The sequence below is a fragment of the Perca fluviatilis genome, chromosome 21 (assembly GCF_010015445.1).
Source record: "Perca fluviatilis chromosome 21, GENO_Pfluv_1.0, whole genome shotgun sequence".
Classification (NCBI taxonomy): domain Eukaryota; kingdom Metazoa; phylum Chordata; class Actinopteri; order Perciformes; family Percidae; genus Perca; species Perca fluviatilis.
This window is the reverse complement of record NC_053132.1, coordinates 30,487,241-30,515,140: the sequence shown is the minus strand read 5'-3', so window position 1 is coordinate 30,515,140 and position 27,900 is coordinate 30,487,241. Positions and strand designations below refer to the sequence as shown.

The 27,900-nt window shown below is 41.5% G+C and overlaps 2 protein-coding genes across 3 annotated transcripts in view; one reads left to right on the top strand and one right to left on the bottom strand.

Moving 5' to 3' along the window:
• adgra1a (adhesion G protein-coupled receptor A1a) overlaps positions 1 to 17,913 on the bottom strand; it is a 32,151-nt gene extending 14,238 nt beyond the window's left edge. Inside the window, exons 1-3 of one of the 2 annotated variants that reach the window (XM_039788930.1) lie at positions 17,791 to 17,913; positions 17,130 to 17,481; positions 3,085 to 3,212 (exon numbers count right to left, since the gene is read on the bottom strand). In XM_039788930.1, the coding sequence (XP_039644864.1) occupies positions 3,085 to 3,212; positions 17,130 to 17,132 (131 nt within the window). In that variant the 5' untranslated portion in view covers positions 17,133 to 17,481; positions 17,791 to 17,913. The remainder of the gene's footprint in view (positions 1 to 3,084; positions 3,213 to 17,129; positions 17,482 to 17,790) is intronic. The other variant, XM_039788931.1, reaches the window with a different exon arrangement.
• A 6,577-nt stretch (positions 17,914 to 24,490) lies between these two features.
• On the top strand, positions 24,491 to 25,659 carry LOC120551465. The gene is made up of 2 exons (XM_039788929.1): positions 24,491 to 24,616; positions 24,745 to 25,659. Exon 2 carries the CDS (start codon positions 24,789 to 24,791, stop codon positions 25,410 to 25,412), a length of 624 nt encoding a protein of 207 aa, XP_039644863.1. The 5' UTR covers positions 24,491 to 24,616; positions 24,745 to 24,788; the 3' UTR covers positions 25,413 to 25,659.
• Positions 25,660 to 27,900: the final 2,241 nt, after the last annotated feature.

Genomic DNA, 27,900 nt, shown 5'->3' with positions numbered 1-27,900 from the left:
TACAGTATTAAGGGACCACTAAGGCCTATAAAAAAGAGACTTCAGATACAGTATTAGGGACCACTAAGGTCTATATAAAAGAGACTTCAGATACAGTATTAGGGGACCACTAAGTCTATATAAAAGAGACTTCAGATACAGTATTAGGGGACCACTAAGGTCTATATAAAAGAGACTTCAGATACAGTATTAGGGGACCACTAAGGTCTATATAAAAGAGACTTCAGATACAGTATTAGGGGACCACTAAGGTCTATATAAAAGAGACTTCAGATACAGTATTAGGGGACCACTAAGGTCTATATAAAAGAGACTTCAGATACAGTATTAGGGGACCACTAAGGTCTATATAAAAGAGAATTCAGATACAGTATTAGGGACCACTAAGGTCTATATTAAAGAGACTTCAGATACAGTATTAGGGGACCACTAAGGTCTATATAAAAGAGACTTCAGATACAGTATTAGGGGACCACTAAGGCCTATATAAAAGAGACTTCAGATACAGTATTAGGGGACCACTAAGGCCTATAAAAAAGAAGACTTCAGATACAGTATTAGGGGACCACTAAGGTCTATATAAAAGAGACTTCAGATACAGTATTAGGGACACCACTAAGGTCCTATATTAAAGAGAACTTCAGATACAGTATTAGGGGACCACTAAGGTCTATATAAAAGAGACTTCAGATACAGTATTAGGGGACCACTAAGGTCTATATAAAAGAACTTCAGATACAGTATTAGGGAGCCACTAAGGTCTATATAAAAGAGACTTCAGATACAGTATTAGGGGACCACTAAGGTCTATATAAAAGAGACTTCAGATACAGTATTAGGGGACCACTAAGGCCTATATAAAAGAGACTTCAGATACAGTATTAGGGGCCCACTAAGGTCTATATAAAAGAAATTCAGATACAGTATTAGGGACCACTAAGGTCTATATAAAAGAGACTTCAGATACAGTATTAGGGGACCACTAAGGTCTATATAAAAGAGACTTCAGATACAGTATTAGGGGACCACTAAGGTCTATATAAAAGAGACTTCAGATACAGTATTAGGGGACCACTAAGGTCTATATAAAAGAGAACTTCAGATACAGTATTAGGGGACCACTAAGGTCTATATAAAAGAGACTTCAGATACAGTATTAGGGGACCACTAAGGTCTATATAAAAGAGACTTCAGATACAGTATTAGGGGACCACTAAGGTCTATATAAAAGAGACTTCAGATACAGTATTAGGGGACCACTAAGGTCTATATAAAAGAGAGATCAGATACAGTATTAGGGGACCACTAAGGTCTATATAAAAGAGACTTCAGATACAGTATTAGGGGACCACTAAGGTCTATATAAAGAGAAGAAACTTCAGATACAGTATTAGGGGACCACTAAGGTCTATATAAAAGAGACTTCAGATACAGTATTAGGGGACCACTAAGGTCTATATAAAAGAGACTTCAGATACAGTATTAGGGACCACTAAGGTCTATATAAAAGAGACTTCAGATACAGTATTAGGGGACCACTAAGGTCTATATAAAAGAGACTTCAGATACAGTATTAGGGGACCACTAAGGTCTATATAAAAGAGACTTCAGATACAGTATTAGAGGACCACTAAGGTCTATATAAAAGAGACTTCAGATACAGTATTAGGGGACCACTAAGGTCTATATAAAAGAGACTTCAGATACAGTATTAGGGGACCACTAAGGTCTATATAAAAGAAACTTCAGATACAGTATTAGGGACCATAAAAAGAGACTTCAGATACAGTATTAGGGGACCACTAAGGCCTATGTAAAAGAGACTTCAGATACAGTATTAGGTGACCACTAAGGTCTATATAAAAGAGACTTCAGATACAGTATTTTAGGGACCACTAAGGTACTAAGATATAAAGAGACTTCAGATACAGTATTAGGGGACCACTAAGGTCTATATAAAAGAGACTTCAGATGCAGTATTAGGGGACCACTAAGGTCTATATAAAAGAGACTTCAGATACAGTATTAGGGGACCACTAAGGTCTATATAAAAGAGACTTCAGATACAGTATTAGGGGACCACTAAGGTCTATATAAAAGAGACTTCAGATACAGTATTAGGGGACCACTAAGGCCTATATAAAAGAGACTTCAGATACAGTATTAGGGGACCACTAAGGTCTATATAAAAGAGAATTCAGATACAGTATTAGAGGACCACTAAGGTCTATATAAAAGAGACTTCAGATACAGTATTAGGGGACCACTAAGGTCTATATAAAAGAAACTTCAGATACAGTATTAGGGGACCACTAAGGCCTATGTAAAAGAGACTTCAGATACAGTATTAGGGGACCACTAAGGCCTATATAAAAGAGACTTCAGATACAGTATTAGGGGACCACTAAGGTCTATATAAAAGAGACTTCAGATACAGTATTAGGGGACCACTAAGGTCTATATAAAAGAGACTTCAGATACAGTATTAGGGGACCACTAAGGTCTATATAAAAGAGACTTCAGATACAGTATTAGGGGACCACTAAGGTCTATATAAAAGAGAATTCAGATACAGTATTAGGGGACCACTAAGGTCTATATAAAAGAGACTTCAGATACAGTATTAGGGGACCACTAAGGTCTATATAAAAGAAACTTCAGATACAGTATTAGGGGACCACTAAGGCCTATATAAAAGAGACTTCAGATACAGTATTAGGGGACCACTAAGGCCTATGTAAAAGAGACTTCAGATACAGTATTAGGGGACCACTAAGGTCTATATAAAAGAGACTTCAGATACAGTATTAGGGGACCACTAAGGCCTATATAAAAGAGACTTCAGATACAGTATTAGGGGACCACTAAGGTCTATATAAAAGAGACTTCAGATACAGTATTAGGGGACCACTAAGGCCTATATAAAAGAGACTTCAGATACAGTATTAGGGGACCACTAAGGTCTATATAAAAGAGACTTCAGATACAGTATTAGGGGACCACTAAGGTCTATATAAAAGCATCCAAAGAGCCCCCTGTCATGGGACCTTTAAGATAGCCCTATCCTTTCAATGTTCTTCTCACCTGTGGTGGACAATATAGGTCATGATGGAGACGAGCAGACAGAGCAGCATGACTGCTGTGCAGGCATACACCACTGGATGCAGGTAATCCCCAGGGTATGGTGGGAAGGACAGTACTCTCTTCAAATCCTGCAGAATGACAGAAGTTTACAAATAGAAAAGAATAATTAGATTCACAAGAATGAATAAAACAAAACAAAAACAGATCTATATACACCCTCGTTCAATGAAAAAACAATGCAGGGTGATTTGCCAGAAGTTGCCCAGTTGGTCCTGTGTGGATTGAAGCCAATCAATACTTGGTTCGGAGCCTGTTGCTGCATTTGTCTGCCAACAATATTCAGCTTAAAGGAATAGTTCAGCATTTTGGAATTTTAGGTGATTGATATCGATCTCAAGGTTCTATGTGTTCATTACAGAGCTGGAGTCAGGAGCTGGCCTGGTTCTCTCAACTCTAAAGCTCACAGAGTAACATGTGTCTGGTTGGTTTATTCTGCATTCAATAGAAATTTTGGTAACACTTACATAAGAGTGACATGACATTGTTATGAACACATGGCACTGTCATGAACACATGACACAGTCATGACACCCTAACCCTAACCATAACTTGTCATGACAAAAACAGAATGACACTTACTAAAAGAAGCGTTATGTCATAAACGTTTATGACTGTTTATAATGTTTATGACACGTTCATGACAGTGTCATGTCACTCTTATGTAGATACTTCAAGTAAAGTGTAACCAAATTTTTTAATGGGGAGTTATGTTTTAGAACTATTTCTTTACGAACAAGTGCTCTGGCTATAGTGCAGGTTGCCAGAAGCAGCAGTTGGTGAGCACATGACTTGGTATGTTCAAGCATGATGGTAGCAAACCTGGCAACCTCGCTGTGGGGACAATGCTGAGTTCATGTCAAATGAAAGTTTCCATTTCCAACTTGATCAGTTTCCAACTTGTAAATGATTCTCATGTCAAGTTCCGACTGGGAAACCAGTTTTTTGTGAAACCTTCAATATATCAGACTAATAGTTTGGAAGTACCTGGAAACCAAACAAGCAATAACACCTCACATCAAGTCTGTCCATAAAGCTAATAAAAGCGGAGAAGCATTTTGGGCATCTTTGGGGAAAAATTCCATAATAATCTTTTAGTATATTGTAGTTCAAGTGTTCTGAGAGAAGAATTGGCATCTCCTACTTGGCTCTGTATTCAGGCTTTAGTAAATCTAGCTGTCACTGGAGACTTTGGCCAGCAACAGGTCATTTCAGATAGAGAGAGCATTCCTATTGGCTATTCTGCCAATGCAGATGGACGTACACATTTCTTTAGTGCAAGTGCAAGTTTATTGTAGCCAAAGGCTCAGGACTACAGCTATTTCTGAACTATTAGATACAAGACTTTATTGGGATCAATCTATATACAGCACATATAGAAACAAAATTGTGAAAATATGTAGTCCAGTTTATTGTCCAGGGAGCGGATATTTGCTATCAAAACATTCAGGAGAGATGTAGTCTGCTGGAGTTGGCGTTTAGCTTAGCATGAAGATAGATAGAGTCTTTATTGTCCCATAGAATAATCATTTCCACACATTTTCTTTTCATGTTCCATAGCACAACAACACATAAAAACCACATCTAAAACATGTAACACATATACAAAAGAAACACATCACATTAGGACACCAGCTCGTTTGCCGTGTTTAAGTTTCCTTTCACAGCGCCTCTGACAGCTCTTTGTTCGGACCAGAGGCCAAAGCCGCGGCAGCGCCTACTGCTGATATGCCAACGGGGAGACGCCAGAGGCGGTGTGAGAGGAAAAGTGAAGCTCTAGCTCACAGCTGCGGCTAATTCAAGTTCAGTTTTAGATTACTAGAGCCTCGATTCACAGTATGTCATCTCAAAGGGCTTTACAAAGAAAAGAGGATGGTCATTCTCATATAATTGTTGCTATATAACGGCATCTTAATGAAATGGAGGATTAGTACTCATACAGGTTACTGTATGAAACTATAGACTGTAAAATAATGGCTATATACTTTGACGGAGACCAGAGAAGTCTCTTTCCCGGTGCTGGCTGAGCGTTACTGAGCAGCCTCCAACTGAGCTTGAAGACGTAGATGTGACGTGAGCAACCTGTCTGAAAGTGTGAAGTCTTCTGGTAGCTGTGCCGAGAGAAATCTTAATCATTCCCAATTCCCAATGCCATTTCAGTAGATTTACTCACTAACATTGTTGTGGAAACACAATAAGCATGGAAACTAAATGCACACTTCCTGCATTACTGCATTACTTCAAATACTAAGTTACTCATCTAGTAAATTAGTATTTACATGAAATAAAACAATAAACACTGAGACCATTCAGCAAAGCACACTGGGTAATAACAAATTCAACACTGGTTGCTATGGACTCGTCACTAGGCTTCCTCAGTCATTGTATATTTTATATATTTTATAAAGCTGCCAAAGCTGAAAATTATCCCAAATTCCATTTCTCAGATGAGCGTCAAATTGGGAGCTTGCATATATTATATATTATATACATATACACACACATATATATATATATACACATATATATATATAAATATACATATATATATATATATATATTTGTCAAGCAATTCTTATTATATTATTTACGTTCTTATCTTTTCATTGTCATAGTTAATATTTAATTGCACTGTTCAATCCCTGCACTGTTCTTTTTTGCACTACCACCATTGCACCTTTAACTCTTTAATTTTCTATGAGTGATTTTTATGTATGTGAGATATATGTGTGTATGTGTGTTTGTTGTGTTATGGTTCTCTACTGGATGCCTAAAATATCTATCTATCTATCTATCTATCTATCTATCTATCTATCTATCTATCTATCTATCTAAAAACGGGGTGAAACGTCGTGATTGACAGCTGTGATTGACTCGCGATTGGTCAAACGGGCGTATTGGTGGGATTTTGTTTCGCCGGCTCCACGACCCGAGCACTACTGCACTGACACTGGCTCCAAAATAACAAGGTGGCAGCGTCCTTATCCGGGGTATTTTGGTTTCACACTAGGAAGTGTAGACATGTCGTCCATCTTTATATCCAGTCCATAGCTGTGTGTGGGTTTCGTTTCTAAACAGCGGAAACATAACACGCAAGATATATACAACCTTTTACTATTCTCCAGTGTTCGGATTATTTCAGGGACGTATGAGAAGTATTTTTGTTTTGGTTTGTTTACATGCAAGTGACCGGCGCATCTACTCCCGCAACGATATTTTCAGTGAGTGTCCGAAATCTCGTTTGGTCGTTCCCTATATAGTCTTACTTTTTAATAAACACTACATAGGGATTAGTGAGTTAATGAATGAGGGAACGGTTGTGAACACAGCTTATGTTATGCATGACGTGCTCTTCTGATTGTAGGGGCTGGACAGAGAGGGAGGAGGGAGAGCTGCAGCTCACTCTACTTCCACTTCTGGCGTTTTTTTTTTTTATAATTCTACCTCCTGCAGCTTTTACACCATGGATATTGTGCTATGTTGCTATGGCATTTTTATTCCCCAAACCATCAACTCTGCAAATAGACAACCATCTAGCCAATGACACGTAGCCTACACTCGCAAGTTGCAAACATGGGAATCTTTCCATCTCTTCCATGCATTATATATGATGTGAAAGCAGCACAAGACACAAGGAAGCAGCACGCGGTAACTTCATCCAGCTGTTCACTAAGAAATAGTAACAAACAAAACAAGACACAATGTGTTAATCAGTGAGCTTTAGAGGTGTTGGAAGCTGTATGTTTTTTAAAACTTTGGACTGTCTCCAGTCTGTGTGCTAAGCTGGGCTAATAACATCCTGACTATAACTCCAACTTTAACACAAAGACACAAAATTGATAATTAATCTCATCTCACTCTCAACAAGAAAACACAGTTCCAAAAATGTTAAACTACTCCTTTATTGACCTAAATAGCTGAACCTGGAGCTCTCTGTCTCCAGTTTCTGACACCGATGCCAACATGCCGTTATAAGCAAAGCGCTTGTAAAAGAAAATTATCATGTTCCTCTATGCAAATGCTAACATCTATGCTAACATCCAGCTTCACTCATGCTGCTTAGAATGACTACATGAAGCCTGCAGACTTGCTGCTGGAGGTTGGACTGTGCTGCATGTTTCCAAATCCCTGCACAATTACTCACGGCTCTTTCAGTATGCGTGCATTAATGATATCTCCTGACATGGCACCAGAATTCTACTAAAATTCCCTGTGCATTCCAGTGTAATGGAAATGTCAATTAGTATAATTATATTGATTGCATTAATAAAGCAAACCCTGTGACTATGACTGCTTACAGTAGTTGTAGTGTTGCCTAACTGCACTGAGGTCTTAAAATAACTCAGTGTACGTCATTAAACATGTAAAACATAACATGGATTTCAGTGTCTCCTGAAATATGAAATTGAATTAGCAAAAGGCACATTATCTGGGAAGTTCAAGCAAGATCAGCAGAACCCTACTGCATAATAAATTCGGTCCATTATGATAGCCTGCCCCAATCCTCCTGGATTTGAATATGGATATATGAAGTTAAGCTGCTGTCTGGTGTATGCAACCTACCAAAATATAATTACAACCAAATTTAAAGCAGCATTGGTCAACTTTTTTTTTTATTTTTTACCACTTGGGGGCAATCTGCAAACACAACATTGAAATATTATTACCTTATAAAATGTATATAGTGAGTGTGTTAGCAAACAGTTGGGTATTTACTAGTGCTGTCAAACGATTCAAATATTTATGCGATTAATCACATAAATGTCTTAGTTAACTAGCAATTAATCGCACATTTTTATCTATTCTAAATGTCCGTTGATTTCTTTTTGTCCCATTATTTTTTCTCATTTTATTGCTCTTATCAACATGGAAAAGTGGATGGGCTTGCTTTGTGCTTTTGTCGCCTGGCTTTGACGAGGGGGCGGAGAATTCCCATCAGCTGTGTGCTCGACCATCAGGTGGTATTTCAGACTGGACGTGCTGCGATGATATCCAGTTCACAACGACAAAACACACACATCACTTTGGTCTTGTCAATGGAACCATTGTAAACCAAGTAAACTTTCCATTCAGAAGCTTATTGGCATCCATTTCAACGTCTCGCGCTCGCCATCCACTCAAAACGTAACGTTAGCCTCCTACTCTTTGGCCGGCTCCAAGCCCAAACAAGTGTGTGCGGCGTGCCTGTTGTTGTGTTTCCGGTCTAGCTAGATCTGGTGTGGTGTTGTAGTTTTTCTAACATTACTAGTTGTTGCAACAGCATGTGAAAAAAACTACAAAGTTTGCTAGGCCAAAAAGAACGTTAATCTCACGGTAAAAAAAATTGACGCCGTTAAAATGGGTTTGCGTTAACGCCGTTAATAACGCGTTTAACTGACAGCACTAGTTTTTACACATCCAGCAGATGCAGAGCAACTGTAGAATAGAGCCATACTATCCAGTAACCCTCTGCCTACAGTACCTTCATTGCATGGATCCACCCGTTCTCACCTGACTTCACTCACTCCTAATCAATGGTCTTCTCTATAAGCCCCGCCCATTTCCTCTGTTCTGGCTGTCAGTAACATGAAGCAGCATGTGAGGGCGTTCTGCCCCTGAGATTCAGATACACACCTATGGTTGGGTGTGTGATAAAGTGAGTTTTCTGCTTTCTTCATATGTTGTTAACTTTATGCTTATTTGTAGATTGGATGTGATTAAATGCTTGACCGGCATAAATTGGTCAAAGCTGTAATGGTCATCTTGCCTGTTTGCCTTGAGAGAAATAATATTGTGTGCATGATTCATTAATTGTAGCTTTAAAGACATGCAAGTATTCTTTTAACCTAATTCAGAATGTTGAATTTCTTATGTAATTGTTCAATGAATGTTTATCTGTTATGTAGTACTTTATGATTTCAGCAGTGGTAGGCCTACCTCTCACCCCCTTGGTTAGAGTACTAATAGCTGTGTGTTTGGTACCTAATTGTTAAGTGTGATTGGGTAACTATATTGTAATTCTTGCGTGTTTTTCTGTTGCTTATTTATAGAAAAACCATAACCATCAAGACTCACCATATCCTATCGCTCCAAGTGTGTGCATAGTCCCAATAAATGGCTTAAACGGAAACATTCTTACCGATGTACCATGGTGACGCTCAAGGCCCTGTGAACCAGTCCTAGCGAGAGATTCTACAGTAACATTAGCATTCATTTGGAGCTGTGTTTCAGGCCACCTGGTGAATTTAAGTTTGTTCCCTTTTGTACTGTAGCTCTCCTTTGGTCTCCACTTAGGGTTGTGTGAAACGATATTAGACTGAAGGATTAAAATGTGTCCACAATCTGCCTTTACAGAGAGATTCTTATATTGTGCTACAGTCCACATCAGTTGCAGTTCTATAGCTCCAGTGTTTCCCCTGCATACAGCGGCACAATGCTAGCTGCGAGTTAACTACGGCAATAGTGCTCCCACTGGATAGCTAAATGCTGCCATTTACATAGCGCTGATTAGCAGATTGGAAGAAACTGAGGGTGGGGGGGGGGTGCTAACAGCGCTAATGGCTACAGTGGAAACAGAGCATTAGTTAGCTCCATGGTTAGCTCAATCTACTGGGGCAACGTGGCTTCTGGGGGAGAGCGGTGCTACTTATCAGTGGAAACATTTACTAGGGGTGGGGGAGAAAATAGATGCCGCATATCGAGATATTTTCCGTGGCAATACTGTATTGATACACATACGCCAAGTATCGATCTTTTATTATATAAATTGCACATGAGACTTTAACTTTTTGTTACTGGAATAATAAAATCAATTGCTTTTTCAGTCAAATTGAAGGGAGACTACCAAGGGGAGCAATTAAACTTTTTAGATAACAGATGTTTTCCTTTGGGGAAACAATATGAAGTCAGGGGAAAAAAGGTAATAAATTGCAATATATCGCAGAATATCGCAATATGGTTAAAATCTCAATATCGTATTGTGATGATATCGTATCGTGGGGCCTCTGGTGATTCCCACCTCTCACGTTGACAGCCCCAACTGGGATGCCAGCAACCAGCCAGCGGGACATAACACGAAGAGCGGTGTCAACAGTTCCAACAGCCTGTTCCAATTTTAGTAAATGTACTAGTGAACTAACAGGTCGTCAAAGAGAAGGACTCCCATGCACGCACGGCCAGACCGGCTAGCATACAAAGAACGGGAACTTGGGTTACAACACACCCAGAGGGAGTGTGACTTCATTCTCTGCTTAGGACGCCATTACTCCACTTTATCTTCACAATACACATCGTTTTTTTGCTGCTATATTAATGTTCTGAACCTTTAAAAAAAGCTTTAAAGTGCTACATTAGAGAACAGAATTTGGTGTGGTGTTTTGTTACCTTGTAGAGCAAATTCTTCTAAAAAGGGAAATAAATTTGCTTGTACTGTTTAGTAACGTGCAAAAATAGTTTTAGAAACCAACATGAAAAAGAATCGTGATAAGACCGTGGATCATAACCCTGCCTGAATTTTTCTTATTTTATTTTTTCCATATCGCCCACCCATATCTCCACTAGTCTCCCGCACAGCACTGACTGTGGTCTGGATACATCGATGGGTGTAAATCACACATTTTATTACGATTCGATTATATATGGATTCTTTGGACAACGATACAATATTTACTGATATCACAAAGTATGCCACAATACGATTTTTTTATTCCATTCAGGGGCCTGCGACCGGTACGAGACGATACATAAGCTCATTTAACACAATCAGTTACATTTATATCAACTCACAAAAAGCCACTAAAATATGAGTTTAAATTAAAAATAAACTACTCTAAGAATAAATATAAAGTGGGGATTTTAAAATAAAGGCACGTCTTAAATATTTTTCACTTTGTATTAATAATATTGGATCCTTAAGGATTGATATCGATCTGGCTACATCGCTTATCTATTCTGAGATATAGGGGAAAAACGTTCTGGTTTTACACTAACTTTTAAAAGTGTTTGCCAGGCTGGCAAATAGTAAATATGGTAAACATCAACACCCGTGTGCTCTGGTGCCATTATTACTGTAAGGCCTTTCCTTTACACTGCTGACTCTCTCTACAACCATCTGAAGGCAGCAGGTATCTAGTCCATCTGCATCTCTAAGTAGAGTGATGTTTCCCGTTGTCAAGCCAATTATTCACGGCAGATCCACTGGTTACTTTTTGTGCAACCAGTATCAGACTGTTGTAAAATAACCACAGACCTGTCTCTGTCCTTAACACTGGGGTAAACGAGGTACCAGATGCATGTGTAATCTTTTTTTAAGCCTGGCCTGGAGCTCCACATATTTAATTGTAATAGCCTACAGGTAGCCTATGTGTGGCTGTGATGAGCAACATGACCTAATAGTGATTGTTCGGGTTAAAGCTGGGCGATAGGTAGAAAATCAAATATCACAATATTTTTGACCAAATACATCGATGTCAATATTGCGGCGATATTGTTGGGTTGACTATTGGTGCTTTCACAAAATAATTTACACAATGAGATTCCACCACTTTATTGTAATGCAGCCTTTAAAACCAGGGAAAAGACAACACTTATCATGATATTACGATGTCGATATAATATCGATATATTGCCCAGCCCTAGTTTGGGTACAAAACTACAATTTCCATCCCAAGTCCCAGAGAAAAACTGTCGCATAGGAGTCCTAAACTTACATGACGGGGGGAGAGCTCCTCTCTGATTAAAGGTGCTCTAAGCGATGTTGGGTGACGGCACTTCTTGTTGACGTTCAAAGTATTTTCAAACAAAACGAGACTAGCTCGCCCCTCCCTCCTCCTCATCCCGTCCCCTCTCCCTCCCTTCCGTTGTTCCGCGCACTAAAACCCCCCCAACCCCCACCCCCAAATCCTTCTTGTCGGTTATTTGCTGGAACGCTGGAAGACTGTTATGTTTGGTGGTGCAGGTTGGAGCGGTTTGTTGTTGTTGGCGTTTGTGGAGCCTGGGCTGTCTACAGAGACCGCGTTTTTTTACAGTGTGTTCAGGGGACAGGCAGCTAGCAGATAGTGAGGAGATGTTCGCTGTATGTGACAAAAATGTTGTAGCCTAAAAAATGCGTGACATCGCGTAGAGCACCTTTTAAAGGGGATGGAAGTAGTGAATGTTACCATATCATAACACCTGAAATTGGGTTGACAAAAACTCATGTCGTCCCCCCTATTCCAGCAACAGTGTCCGGAACTACAGCGCAATGGACAGATAAGGACACTGTTTGTTACATCTACGGGCAATTCAAATGGGATTTGTGCTACAGCAGGACACAATACGGCAGATCACTACAGGCATAATAACACACGGCAACTCACAGCGATGTCTGTGGTGGGATGAGGTTGAGCCAACCTTGCAAAATTAAGTGATTCCCTTGACAGAAAATTATGTTTTCCCATCTTTTTTTCTCGCAAATTTATGAGTTTTTCGTGTCAGATTTACCACTTTAATCTCAGAGAATTTACAAGTTTTATCATAAATTTACCACTTTAATCTCAGAATATCCACGTTTTTTTCATTTAATCTCGGAAACTCTTAGTTGCCCCCCTTTCCCCGGTTCCATAATATTTTCTATTTTTTATACAATGGCCCTAATAAGCAATCTTAAAATTGATTAGGTTGACAATTATTTGTCAACTAACTAATTTTCTCAACACCCTAAATGATGTATTCCTGCTATTGAATGCATTAATACTTCTACCTAATCCTGTTACTAGATTGCAGTTGGGTTTATATTTCTGGTCTCCAAATATACTGTAGGCCTACAAAGGCTTTTTAGTTTTTATACTGGACTTTACTTGTACTTGCCCCTAATTTTTCAAATGTTTGCATTCACTGAATTCTACCGCAAATGTGCAAGCAGTAACACCTTCTTTAGAACTGCAACAATGTCATAATCCCTTTCATATAAAATGTCGCTGGTCTACTGAATGAGAGGTGAACTCATCAAACAAATGCCCTGAAACGACCAAAACTAAAAACAGACTTATCCATTAATAAGCACGCACGTGTGTGTGGGTGTTGGTGTATGTTTGGGTTTGTGTCAAAAATGTGAAATATATATGTGGATGAGTGGAAGCATGGAGAGTGTATGGTTGGGAGGTGTGTATGTAAAAGTATGAGCATGCATGAGTGTGGTTTAAGATCTTGTGGAGTAGAGGTAGGAGATGTACTCTGATTGGAGTATAAAATTACACAGTATGCTGGTATATGTATTACTTCTTGATGGAAATAATAAAATTATATAAAAAAAAAAAAAAAACAAGCACACAGACTGACGTATAGTAGCAGAATCTGCCATGCCATTGAACTCCACTGTCATCCAAGAATTATAAAAAACACATTTGGTGTCACACTATAGTGCCACACTGCTGGATTGGTGACATAAACACAGCCAGTGTAGCATACAGTTTAAGATGGAGAAATCTTCATTGACCAAATCTCAGTGAATCTTCCCGTTCACTGATTTAAAAAGCATCAAACTGTCTATTAGCATTACATTGGATGCTCATGACGTTACTTGTGTATCTCGCCACGGTCACCGGTGACACAAACAATCAGCGTCTGCCCATCATACATTTACAAGGGAAAAAAAACATAGGATAAACATGTGAATCACCACTACAGTGGTGAAGAGCTATAGTGCGATCAACTGTAGAGATCCTGAAAGAACTCAAGCTTGGACAGACTGCTGAATTTTAATAAATCTAATAAAATCATAATTTTTTATATCATAACTAAACCTGTGCTTGGCTACTAAGTGGTGAGGAGGGGGTTGTATCATGTGAAATAGTGACATCAACACAAAGCCATTATATATTAGGCTCATCATTTTTAGGTCAATGGACCATTTTGTGCCGTCTCATACAAAAGTTGACGACTGTGCGACCAAATGTGGTGAAATCTTTGGTGGTCAATTTCAATCCCTCTCTGTAAGAGTGCACAGTGGACACTTTCTCAAAATGTTTAACTATTCCTTTTAATCTACACTTTTGATTGACATTTCAAAAAGACACATTTAGTTCTTTTTCAGGTGATGGCAAATCCATGAGGCTACCAACAAATATACTTTATGAAAGGCGAATCACTGCACTTGCATGACTATTATTTAAGCTCAGATGACTTAGCTGTGGAGGCAGCAGTGTGGAGGAGGCTTAGATAAAGTGACTCATATACAGTAAGTGATGTGCATATTCTGGACAGGTCTGGCATTCCCTCTGTGTTAAAAGGCAAAACGTGCCTTTCAAACAACAGTTAGGCCTTGTCCTTTCTTTCATTGGAGCACCCTCCTGCGTGTGCATAATTCAAGCTGAAGATTCCTGTGGAGGCAGGAATCAAGAGCTAACTTGGCTCCGTCTTCATGACAGCGTCAACTCGCTTTTCCTTTGTGTTTCAAGGCCTTGTATTTTAGAGACACTGTCATGTCTTCCGCCTCTCATCTCTTTCTCTCTCCGGGACAGCATGCTCTCTCATCACGCTCTACTGAGTAACCCATCTATTAGACAGAGCATGACTGATTAAATCCTTTGCAGATCCCATAAAATGAAAAAATACAGGCATGCACACACAGCAGCAGAGATCTGTGCACACTCCACTTATCTCCGATGACCAACCACGAGCTGTGTCACGAGCCAAGATTTTGTGATTGGGCTTCTTTTGTTCTGAATCGGATTCCTGTGCTTATGTGTAATAATCAGGATTGTTTTAGAGCATCGGAGATTTTCACCAGCTTACTCCAGTTACAGGGACTCCAGATACAAGTTACAAGATGAAAAAAATGATAATTTCTTTAAAGTGCAGGGGATTGGTCGAGGGCGGAGGCATTCACCTCTTGTATTGTCTTCTTACTCTTTCCATTTCTGTGAGATGTACGAGCTAAATCGAGCACTCTTGAGGATTATTGATCTTAAGTGTATCAGACACATTTCATTAGTATCAGGGATGTCCTGAGCCAATATGCTAGCTGTATCAGGGCCAAAACAGTCTTTACTTACTTGGTATCATCTACTGTAAAGCTATAAATTGGCTCTATCAGCAGTCAAAAACACCAATATGAGTCCCTTTTTAATTTGGCCTGAGTGGCTCAGTGGAATGTAAATGTAAAGTATTTATATCGCGCTTTTCTAGTCTTAACGACTACACAAAGCGCTTTAACATAGTACAGGAACCATTCACCACTCACACACATTCACACACTGGCTGCCATCCGCTCATCAGATAAACATTCACACTCATTTACAAACGGGGTTCAGTGTCTTGCCCAAGGACACTTCGACATGAACTGCAGGGTCAGGGATCGAAACCGCCAACCTTCCGATCGGTAGGCGACCGCTCTTACCGCCTGAGCCACAGCTGGCCCGGAAATCAGGGATAGACCGATTATCGGGCCTTTTTTTTGGCAGTTTGCAGATAATCTGTATCGGCATTGTTTTATTTCCCTGATAACAGATAAAGTTCATTCATTAAAAAGTGTTCTACTTTGGCTCGGCTACAGCTCTGTGTCTGTCCCTCTGCTTCAGTTTCACTCACCACTGAGTCTGACTTAATGCCACCCCCAACACTATCTGACTCTCTGTTACTGTGGATTATGTTGAAAGTTTCTAATTCATTAAATAATTGCTTAAAGGGTAACTGCCGGTTTCAACCTGGGCCCCATTTCCCCATGCATTTGTGTCTAATAGACTGATGTGACCAAAAACCTTTGAATTTGGTCCAGTATTGAGCGAGATCGCAATGACGGGCCGGCGCGAACTGAGCTGCATTGTAACCTGATTGGGCAATTGTGCAGCCTTGCTTTTTTTTTTGTAAGACTGACAGGCTCAGATTGTTGCTAAAAGTGTCTGACAGCATTATCGATCTCAGGACGGGACTTTCTGTCCGAAGACAGCGGTGTGGAGAGAGGAACACAAGCCGAGAAAAAGGCGTTCAGGGAGTCTGTCGATAGGCTCCCGTTATCTAAACCATTTTCAATGTAATGGCTCAATATTTAAATGACTTCGACAATGTGAATGATTTTGTTATAATTAGATGGCCGCCTGTATTCATTTGAGCCAGAGTAGCCTATAGTCTATGGATGAAGTAGGCCTACATCCATAGACTATAGGCTACTCTGTAGCTCTACAGATGAAGAGTGGTCGAGGGGAGAGAGAGGCTGCAGCTGTGCAGTGTTTTGTGCGGTCAATAGGCTATAATAAATCCATGGTTTCTTGATCTCTAAAAGATTTTCAATAAAAACAATGGTTGGTATTTGCTCATGTCTCACAGCCCCAGGAAGAGTAGCTAACGGGGGTCAAATCTATCAAAAACAGCACTGTTGATTAGAGGAGGGAAATCCTCTGACGTGGTGACACAGCGTTGTGTCCGAGGTATATCACTGGACACATCCAGACCACAGATATCTGGCAGCAACAGGTCCCGCTCCTGTACAGCGTATTCTTTGGGCATATAGGGGGCACAGCACCCACAGGAGCACCACCAATATTCCCTAGCCTCGCAACCCAGGGTTTAGACCCGTAACCCGAAAGTGTGTGTTTTGCAAGAACTTGACAAATCTGCCTCTGGATATGAAATATTCTTTTTTTATTCATTATTTTTGGGGCATTTCCGCCTTTAATGGATAGGACAGTTATATGAAAGGGGAGAGAGAGGGGGAAGACATGACACTCGTCCCAGGTCAGACTCAAACCCTGGACCTAAACCTCTATATATGTGCGCCTGCTCTACCACCTGAGCCAACCCGGCCACGATCTGAAACATTCTTTATACCATTCGTATATAGTAGCTACCTGATTCAGAATCAAGTTTCCTCTCAACCTTAACTTGTGACTTGAATGAAATAGCCTATTTTCTGTAAAATGTCCTCATGCACTCACACACTATCCACACACATATGGCAGCCATGAAAGCAGTAATGGTTACTGAAGGCAAAATATTAGGTATGCCTTAACAAATAACTGGTAAACGCATCTTACCATTAGCTTTAGTTGAGTTACACTTGAGTTGTGAAGCTCTGGTCTCTCCCGGAGGCCCCTGCTGCCCCCCTACCCAGCGCCATCTGGCTCCATGTAGACGCTGAGGATATATATATATTTTTTATCAAGTTGGTGTTTCTTTTCTCCAACTGTCCCGGTGCAGCAGAGGAGGGTCTGATCACAGGAGTTGGCCCTGCAGCCCGGTGCTCTGCCTCCAGCTCCTCGGCTCCGGATGCGGCGCTGACGGGCAGCCACGTCCTCCCGGTCCCGACTCCATCTGCACGGCGGCGCTGATCACAGAGATGGGCACAAGATTCATCTGCCGCTGCGTCGTTGTAACCTAGCCCTACATCTGACACAGCAGTGTGGGCGGCGGGGGGGATGATGATGATGATAGATCACGTTTAAAGGAATAGAAGCAGGAGATGAAACTGTCGGTAGATTATCGGTTTATCTGATATGCATTGTAGGCTATAGCCTATAGACGCTATCATTTCTTTAGTAGGCTGGACTGTGCACTTGCGCTGTGTGTGATTTTTGATTCGAGAATGCACAATAATTCTTTTTTTTTTCTTAACTGCAAAGTTTTTAACGGAAGAAAGGACTAAGACATGTGAAATAGCCAAAACGATATGTTAAGAAAATCAAGGGAGTGACTAACCTGCGGTGTGTGAGTGGAGTCCGGAGCCTCTTCAGTCCTTATCCAGGTCAGTGGAGAGAGTGGCTGTGCTCCATTCGCCTGGAACGATGTGCCGCATGTTACGTAGTCGAGCAAGGGCGGGGAGCCCCGGTTAAGTGGAGTGCAGGCGGCACACGAGGCGGAGGAGGGCGTGACGTTTCAGCTGACAATCAAACAGCTGCAGGTTATGGCAGCCATGGTAACGAGTCTTTTTGATGTGAGGTCACGTAAGAAGCCAAAATCAGGTAGAGGTAGATTCAGTGGTGAACTATAGCAGTACTAGCCTACGTTCACACCGCAAGTCTTAAAGGTCCCATGACATGGTCCTCTTTGGATGTTTTTATATAGACCTTAGTGGTCCCCTAATACTGTATCTGAAGTCTCTTTTATATAGACCTTAGTGGTCCTCTAATACTGTATCTGAAGTCTCTTTTATATAGACCTTAGTGGTCCCCTAATACTGTATCTGAAGTCTCTTTTATATAGACCTTAGTGGTCCCCTAATACTGTATCTGAAGTCTCTTTTATATAGACCTTAGTGGTCCCCTAATACTGTATCTGAAGTCTCTTTTATATAGACCTTAGTGGTCCCCTAATACTGTATCTGAAGTCTCTTTTATATAGACCTTAGTGGTCCCCTAATACTGTATCTGAAGTCTCTTTTATATAGACCTTAGTGGTCCCCTAATACTGTATCTGAAGTCTCTTTTATATAGACCTTAGTGGTCCCCTAATACTGTATCTGAAGTCTCTTTTATAGACCTTAGTGGTCCCCTAATACTGTATCTGAAGTCTCTTTTATATAGACCTTAGTGCTCCCCTAATACTGTATCTGAAGTCTCTTTTATATAGACCTTAGTGCTCCCCTAATACTGTATCTGAAGTCTCTTTTATATAGACCTTAGTGGTCCCCTAATACTGTATCTGAACTCTTTTATATAGACCTTAGTGGTCCCCTAATACTGTATCTGAAGTCTCTTTTATATAGGCCTTAGTGGTCCCCTAATACTGTATCTGAAGTCTCTTTTATATAGACCTTAGTGGTCCCCTAATACTGTATCTGAAGTCTCTTTCCCGAAATTCAGCCTTGGTGCAGAATTACAGTCACTAGAGCCAGTCCTACAATAAGCTTTCCTTAGGATGTGCCATTTCTGTGTCTGTAGCTATCATAGACTGTTAATATTAATGGACAGAGCATGTGTGACGTCACCCATTGGTTGGTGGAGATCTGCTATGAGTTGTCGAGTTTGCGGGCGCAGCCATCCTGGTTGCCGATGTGACGATTTTAGACGAGAGGGAGGTGAGGAGCTACGTTACAAACTTTCACTGGCAATCACATGATAGCCACGCCCTAAAACACCCCCTGCTTTATCACTGATTTTAAAATCAACGAGACCATAATTCAAAAAATGAACATCATTCTGTGTTGAAGAAGACTTAAAACTAGCGATTGAGACCATAAACTCATTATGAAAATGTTTACTGATGTAATAAATCAAGTGAGAAGTGGGTCACTTTCTCATAGACTTCTACAGAAACCGCACGTGTCTCCCCCTGCTGGAATTCAGATAGAATGCAGGTTTAAGGCACTTGCGCATTTGCAGCACTTCGCCGAACCAGATGCTTTGTCCAGTAATATTATTAGTCTATTAGTCCCAAGGGGGTAAGCTTCGCTTCAGAACGCATAGCTCCTATGGCGCCATTTTGATGTTACAAAGCGATCACCTCCCGTTAGCATCCCATTGACTCCCATTCATTTTGACGTCACTTTGACAGCAAATAACTTTATATCTGAAGCGTTTAAAGACTCTATTTGTCCATTGTTTATTTCTAAAGAAACACGACAATGTCTAAAAGGCTCCATTACCTTGTACCTCACGTTATGGCTCCATAGCAGACGCTTTTGTAAAAATAGGCTAACGATTGTGCCATGGTCAGTGTAACGCTTTTCAGTTCAATTTTTAAAAAAATGTCCACCTTGACAAATAAAAAAATTGGATCTTTAACCTGTTTTTCCAATTTTCTGTTTTTTATTCCAAGGATCAGAAATTGAGAAAATTACAAAATTGGGTTTGGGCTCCAATTATTCAATACTGCAATGGTATTCTCTTCCTCTACTTTGCGGAATATGCAGGTCATTAACTGCATATGGACCAAAATGAAAAACTGATAGACTTTGGGGTCAGAGGTGCTTGCAACTGATGGTTTCGAGTGGGGGGCGGGGCGTAGCTAGGCGGAACCATAGACTGTTATATACTTCTTATATACTGTCTATGGTTATATACAGTCTATGGGCGGAACGAGGAAGAGAATACCATTGCAGTATTGAATAATTGGAGCCCAGACGCAATTTTGTAATTTTCTAAATTTCTGATCCTCTGAATAAAAACAGAAAATTGGAAAAACAGGTTAAAGATCAGATTTTTTTTAATTTGTCAAGGTGGAAAAAATGAAAAAATTGTATATTGGAACCCATTTTTCTGTTTTTCCAAATGTCCGTTTGTGCTTAGAAAATTGAACTGATGAAAGCGTTACACTGACCGTGTCATAACCAAGCAACTTACTGTCGCATAGTAGAGGAATTACCATATAGTACAGGAGAAGCTCGCAGGCAGTTTGGACTTCCATTAGCTGTTTAAGTTTAATTACTAATGTTAACTAGCATGTTAGTGATCAATAATTAGCCTGTGCCCATGTTATCTCCTTACATAAACCTACGCTCTCCGTCTCTGTAAGATTGGGAATGATTGAGATTTCTCTCGGCACAGCTACCAGAAGACTTCACACTTTCAGACAGGTTGCTCACGTCACATTTACGTCTTCAAGCCCAGTTGGAGGCTGAGCAGTAACGCTCAGTGCTCACCGGAAAAGTGCTTCTAATATCCTTCACTGGTCTCCGTCCAGAGACACGGGATCTGTTGGTCCATTTTATATATGTAAATAATTAGTCTATGGTAGCTATTGAGGAGGAGGGGGTAAGGTGGAGTGTGGGGGTGTGGCCTTGACCAACTGCCACTTTGCTCGTTCGAAAGCCATGATGTCTCTAGGCTCGTTCGAGATGAGCCAGGTCTGCGCAGAATCGATCACCGGGCTGTGCGTTGCCTGCGGTGGTCCATGTGTCTTGGCTCCCTTCCTTTTTCTTTCCTTTCCTTCCCTCTTTCTTTCTCTCCATCCACCTCTCTTTATTCCATCTCTGTTCCTCTCCATTCCTTTCCTTCCCATATTTTATGCTTCTTCTTCCATTCACTCCATCTATTCCCTTCTCCTCTTTCTTTCTTCCACCTCTCTCTTTCTATCCTCTCCTTTCTTTTCCTCCTCCTTCCATTCTCCTTCTCTCTCCTTTCCTCCTATCCATTTCCCTTTCCTTCCTCCTATCCTTTCTTTCCTCCTCCTTCTTTCCATTTCCTTGCTGGTTTCCATCTCTGGCTCCTTCATCCTTCCGTCTTCTTCCACTTTGTCTCCCTTCTCCGTGGGGTTTGGCTCCTCCTGTGTTCTGTCTGTGTCCATGTGACTCACTTTCGTGTTCGTCTTGTCTTGTCCCTCTACCTTTGTGGCTTCACGTCTGGTCTCGTGGTCCATCAGGTTCTGATCTGTCTGGTCCTTGGCCAGTTGGTGTGGTTCTCGTCTGTGTCGTTGTGTCCATGGTTCCTTGTGCTTTGTTCTCGTCTGCCTGTGTTCTCGTTGTCTCCTTACATGTCCTGTGTCTCCTTTCTGTGTTATCTACGGTCTTGGTCCCTCTACCACTGTTTCCTTTCTTCCTGCCTGCATGCCTGCCTGCCTGCCTCTCCTCTCTCCTTCTGCTCTGTCTCTCTTGTGTGTGTGTGTATGCTGTGTTTGTTGCCTGTGTTTGCCTCTGTCTCTGTCTGTCTCTCTCTCTCTTCTCTGTCTTTCTTCTCTTTTCCTCGTCTCTTTCTTTCTCTCCCCTCTCTTTCTCTCTCTCTCTCTGTTCTCTGTTTTGTGTCTGTTTGTTTGTGTGTGTGTGTGTGTGTAGTGTGTGTGTGTATGTGTGTGTGTGTGTTGTGTGTGTATGTGTATGTGTTTTTTTTTTTTTTTTTTCTCTCTCTTCCTCTCTTTCTCTCTCTTCTCTCACTCCTCCTCCTCACTCCTCTTCTCTCTTTCTTCTCCTCTCTTTCCTCTCTCCTCTCTCTCTCTCCTCCTCCTCTCTCCTCCTCTTTCCTCTCTCTCTCTTCACTCTTTTCTCTCTCTCTCTTTTTCTCTCTTTCCTCTCCTGTCTTCTCTCTTTCCTCTTTTCCATATCTCTCTCCTTTCCCTTCCTCTCTCCTCCTCTTTCTCCCTCTCTCTTTCTCTTTCTCCATTCTTTTTCTCTCTCTCTCACATGTCTCTTTCCTCCCTCCTCTCTTCCTCCTCCTCTCTCATACTCCTCTCTTCTCTCCTCTCCTCCATATAGTCTCTCACTTATGTTTTTTTTTTTTTTTTTCATGTCTCTCTCTCTGTGTCTGCCTGCTGTCTATGCTGTTCTGTTCTGTCTCTGTTCTGTGTCTCTTTTTTTGTTTGTGTGTCTCTTCTCTGTCTTCTCTTCTCTTGTCTCTTCTCTCTGTCCTCTTCTGTGTCTTCTCTCTCTCTCTCTTCTTTTCTTCTCTTTCTCTGTCTCTCTTCTTCTCTTTTGTCTTTCGTCTCTCGTCTGTTTGTTTGTCTCTTGTATTTTTGTCTGTCTTGTTGTTGTTCTCCTTTTCTTTTCTCTTCTCTCTGTCTCTCTCTCTCTGTTCTCTCTCTTCTCTCTCTCTCTTCTTCTCTCTCTCTTCTTCTGTCTGTCTTGTTTTCTTCTTCTTTCTCTCCTGTTTTCTCTTTCTTTTTTTTTTTTTTTTTTTTCTCTTTTTTTTTTTTTTTTTTCGTGGTTTGGTGTTGTGTTTTTGTGTGTTGTGTGTGTGTGTGTGTGTTGTGTTAAATGTACTTATCGTGTTTGATCGGGTGTTGGGGCTGATATGTTTACTTTGTTGAGGGTTGTCTCTAACCCTGTTTCTTGTATAGATGAAGTGGGTTTGTTTCTAGGACACAGTTCTAGACACAGTTTAAAACTGATGCTGTACAAACTAAAGGAACTAAGGTTCTGTAATATAACCCTTGTTTTAGAGGAGCAATTCTTCAACTCAAAGTATCATCCTTTATGATTGTCCTTGGATCACTTTCAAATTCCTAAGAGGGATAAACTTGACAACCTCATACACTCACATTTATCTTAGTTCATGCTGTTTGGTTTGTCAAGATTGGTTTCTTTATCTTTTCTTACACAATATATATTTTGTTGTAAACATTTATTTAGTACAGGACACTGGATTTGGTTTACATATTTACTTTATTAGTTTTGCATTGGTTTTCTAATATAACTGTTTTCTTTGAGCTTACCAGTGTTGCGGATTCCACACCCTGGAGTGAGGCATGCAGGCTGCTGGGACAAAGGGATGGCGTCTGGAACTACAGCAGCTTTATAGGGGTGGTGGCTAAATTGGACTCTACCACTACTTGTTATGTCGGGGGGGGGGAGTTAGTTTTATTTGTCCTCAAGATATTTGAGTTTTGATTTGTATTGTCTTTAGTACATTTATTCAGTTAATGTTAATTAAGATTACATTTCTTTTGGAGTAAGTGTTTAGTTGTTTTCTTTTGTTATTTGTAGTTTACATATTAGTGTTGTTATTATATATTAGTGTCCCCCTGGGTGTCAAACCTGGTCTGATCACCCAGTATATAAGTCCCCTTTGTTTCTTGTATAGGAGGTCAGTTGTAATTTTGAGTTTGTTATGTTCAGAGCTTAAGTTTAGTTTGTTTGTTCGACCTCTTTTAAGGGCCCAAACTTTATCTTTATTTGTTGTCATGATTATGTGGGTAAAATAAAACCCCTTTTTTGAAATCTCCTTGCGACTCCTCATGCCTAACTGCTTGGTCCCTGACATATGGTGGCAGTGGTGGGATCAGCCAGTTGAGGAGTGCAAGGTTTTTTTGTTTTTTTGTTTCTTTTTTCCCTTCCGCCATTTTGGTTTTTCCTCCATTTTGTGAAGCATGCGAGGAGTGAGAAGGACAAGAGGCGGTCAGACAGAGAATAAGAAGACTGAGTCAACTCATATAGAGAGAGGACATCGGGTGGACGGTGAAGACGCGATGGAGGAGGAAGTACTAAAAGGAGCATCAAGCGCTGAGGATGAAGACGGCGGAGAGCCAACGCTGAGTGACCTGGCAGGGATTATCCAGTCATTTGTGGGTCAACAGGATGCCCGGGAAGAAAAATGGAGTGTGCATGTTAACCGCCAGGAGCACCAGTTCAAGGCACTACAGCATCAGTTTCGCCTTTTGCAGCAAGAGGTCGAGGATCGTACATCTCCAATCCCCGAGCCTGCTCCCACAGTACCAGATCCCATTGAAGACTACAATTTGAATGAGAATCATCCAAAAGCTCAAGCCGCACCCTCTACAGAGTCGGTCCACCCTACTATGTCTTCAGCAGGTCAGTCTCAATCTTTTTATGAGACTTGAAAAATTAACAGAAAATGATGATGTTGAACATTTCCTAATTACCTTTGAGAGAATTGCAGTAACATGTCGGTGGCCAAAAGTGGACTGGGTTTTTCGCCTCCTTCCACTGCTGACTGGTAAGGCCAGAGGAGCCTATGTGCATATGGATATGGTTGATGCTCATGAATATGATAAAATCAGCAATTTAAAAAAAAATATAATATTAACCCTGAGACCTACAGGCAGAGGTTCAGATCCCTCCATGTGGAATCTGAGGAGAGCCCCCAGGAGCTGTACGGGAGGCTGAAAGAGCTGTATGTCAAATGGATACAACCGCAAGGTAAAACACTTCATGAAATTAGTGAAGTTCTGATCATGGAACAATACTTGAGAATGCTGTCCCTGAGCTTCAGGTTTGGGTAAAGGAGCATGGGCCGAAATCTGCTGCTGAAGCTGCCACTCTTGCAGATGTGTTTGTGGCTGCCCGGGAAAAGGGACAACCATGGAGTAGTATGGTTGGGAAGACTGGCAAGGACTGCCATAGGCCCATACCCAATCAGTACCAACAGAGGTCGGCGTCAGGAGCGGGTAAGCCTCCCATGAGGGACAACCAATATCCACCACCCAGAGCTCCTAACAGAATACCAATTTGCTACTTTTGTGGACAGGAAGGTCATATTAAACCGATGTGCCCAAATAATCCAGTCAAGCTGACCCAGATGTGTTTTGTTCCACGCCAGAGTGTTAACCCTGAACCCAAAGGTAACCATACCAGGAAAATGGTTGGTGTTAAAATCAATGGGGTAAACCTCAGAGCCCTGATTGACACTGGCAGCACTCATACCCTTGTACAGAGAAAGTATGTACCAGCTAATGTTATCTGCACCTTGGAGACGGTCCCTATTTGCTGTGTACATGGTGATGAGAAGCCTTACCCTACTGCTGATATTTATCTGGAGATAGAAGGACAGGCTTATCTGTTAAATGTGGGAGTTGCGGATCACTTACCTTTCCCTGTAGTTTTAGGTGAAGACCTGCCCGTACTCTATGACTTGATAAAGCCAGTTCAAAGTTGTAATGTTGTCACTAGAGCACAAGCTAAGGCGGTGGATGCAGATTCCATAGCCCTCAGTTAGGGCTGTGACGATAACCGCATCACCGCAATACCGGCGGTGACGTGCCACTACCGCGGTCATGACGTCATCACCGCATATTTTTTTGTTACCTTTAGCTCGCGTAACTTACAGGAGAACAGATATTGTGTGATATGACATATAATGAAAGCAATAATCATTGTGTAGTTACCCTCATCGACTGTCTTCTATCCTACATTCAAGAGTTTATGGAGAGAAAAAAACCCGCAAGTTGCCCGTCACTTCAGCTTTGCACATGAGGATGGACAGTCCATTGAGCTGAGGGTGGACGTGGACACATTACAATGCAACGCTGCAGTGTTTACCATTGCACATTAGCCTAGCGCTAGCTAGCGGAGTTTCCTTCTGCTTATAGCTTAATCCGACAAAACTGAACGGTTGAATCTCAGCCTGCATGCACGTTTGTAGGCCTAAACAGAGCAGCTTATATTGGTTATCTTAGACAGAGCACTCTGTCTGCTCAGCTGCTAAGAACCGCTGGCCGCTGCGGAGCGTCTTTCCCTTGGCATTGTCGGCAATATCTTTTTTCTTCTTTTTACTTTATTGACAATAGAGCTTTCTGAACTGTCTGTGGAATAGATCAACGGAGATGAGAGAAAGCAGAGTACACTACTCACGGAGTGCCCGGTGGCTGGTGGATGTCCTGCATAGGACAGATCAGCCTTCGCAGCGAAAGGTTTAGATTATTTTCCCCTCAAAATAGGTAATTGAGCACTGTAGTGGTTATGACCATATCAGTGACTATGTAACTACATGGAAACGGGATAAACGATGTCTGTGGGGCACGTGAGCAGTAATGCGTTACTGAAGCTTAGCTGTTGCATGCGGCTGTCTCCGGGGAATTCAGTTGTAGCAGCGCAAAAGTGGTGCGTAATGTATTGCGCAGATTGGGGCTTAATTAGTGTGAAAAGCGGAGTTGTTTATAAGGGAAGAAGCTTGGAGTATGAAGAATATAGCAGATATAGCTACACACACGGAAGAGCCTTTTGAAGGTTTGATGGTCGTCCTTATTTATTCAAACCGAGTATACAGACGAAGAACTAGCACAACTCACAAGAGTTGGAAAGAACCGAAGTTGACAGACAGAGGGGAAACAGGCAGATGAACTTGCTGCGCTCAAGCACAGCTAGCCGCCGTTAAAGCTGCCTTCAGTAACTGGGAGACATAGCCACACCACCGGGGCACCCCGTGGATTTTTATTGGGATGATTATCACAGAAGCCTGTCTGAATACACTCACCGTGACGGCTAGCGCTAACGGCTAACAGCTGTCTGGCTGTACACACTCACCGGAGGGCAGCTAGCAGCTAACAGCTACTACCGCACTACTGTTTTTTTAGGGGGAATACACTTCAAGACGTGACATGACCTGTCCTCTGGAGGACATAGCCACACCACCACCGCTCTGTGGATTGTTATTGAGATGATTATCACAGAAGCCTGTCTGAATACACTCACCGGACGGCAGCTAGCAGCTAACGGCTATCAGCTAGCAGGGCAAGCTAGCTACCGGCAGGATCGAGACGGACCAGGTTAGGTGAATTTAAACAATGTCTGAGTTAAAAAACGCATCTTGTTGACACGTAAGGGCCCTGTTCATGTGGCACATACATATTAATTGCATTTTGTGTCTGTTAAGAGGCACAAAGGCACTCTAAAACTTGCCCCGAGCACTGACGTTTTAGCTCAGGGGACGCTTGTAGTACGTAGCTGCAGCTTCTCCGTGTTACCTGCACTGATTCGGGTCTGGGTTTTTTAATCGAAAGTACTCCGTAGCTATAGCGATCAAGATTAACGTAAAATTGGCCGGAATTCTCCTTTAAGCCGATGTTTATCGGGGGTAACGGCCATTCACTTTACCAGCGGTATTGACAACAGATAAAGCCACTGTGTCTTGAGAAGCTCAAGCTTGTTGTTTTATTGTTTACTTTACATCATCTTTGCTATCTCTTTTTCCTCTCGCTTTTCCTCACAGCAGCACTCATACGCTGCTCTCCGTTACCGCTTGCTCTCCACACGGGCACGTCAATCACTTAAGGCCCCCTGCCATTCTCGCTCTAATTTATGCTACTCTTGTAAGGGGGTTGCGGTTAACCGCCATACCGCGGTGATATGTTGCTTCGTCACCGCGATAAGAAAAATACTATACCGTCACAGCCCTACCCTCGGTGCCTTGCCCTTCTATGATGCAGAGTTTGAGTCATGTCCCGGGAAGGCTCATAAGACCCGCAGTCAGAGAGGGCAAGACAACCACCGGCCGAGACTATACCAGATAAATCCCTACTGATATAATGCAAATGCAGGAAAATGATCCAACTTTGCCTACCCCTTTGCAGAATGCACGAGAAAGGAAGCAGATTAACTCTAATGACAGGGGAAAAGAGTATGTCCTACAAAACGGGGTTCTTTATCATCGGACTGGCCAGGTGAAGCAGCTAGTGGTCCCACAAGCGGCCCGAGAAATAGTACTT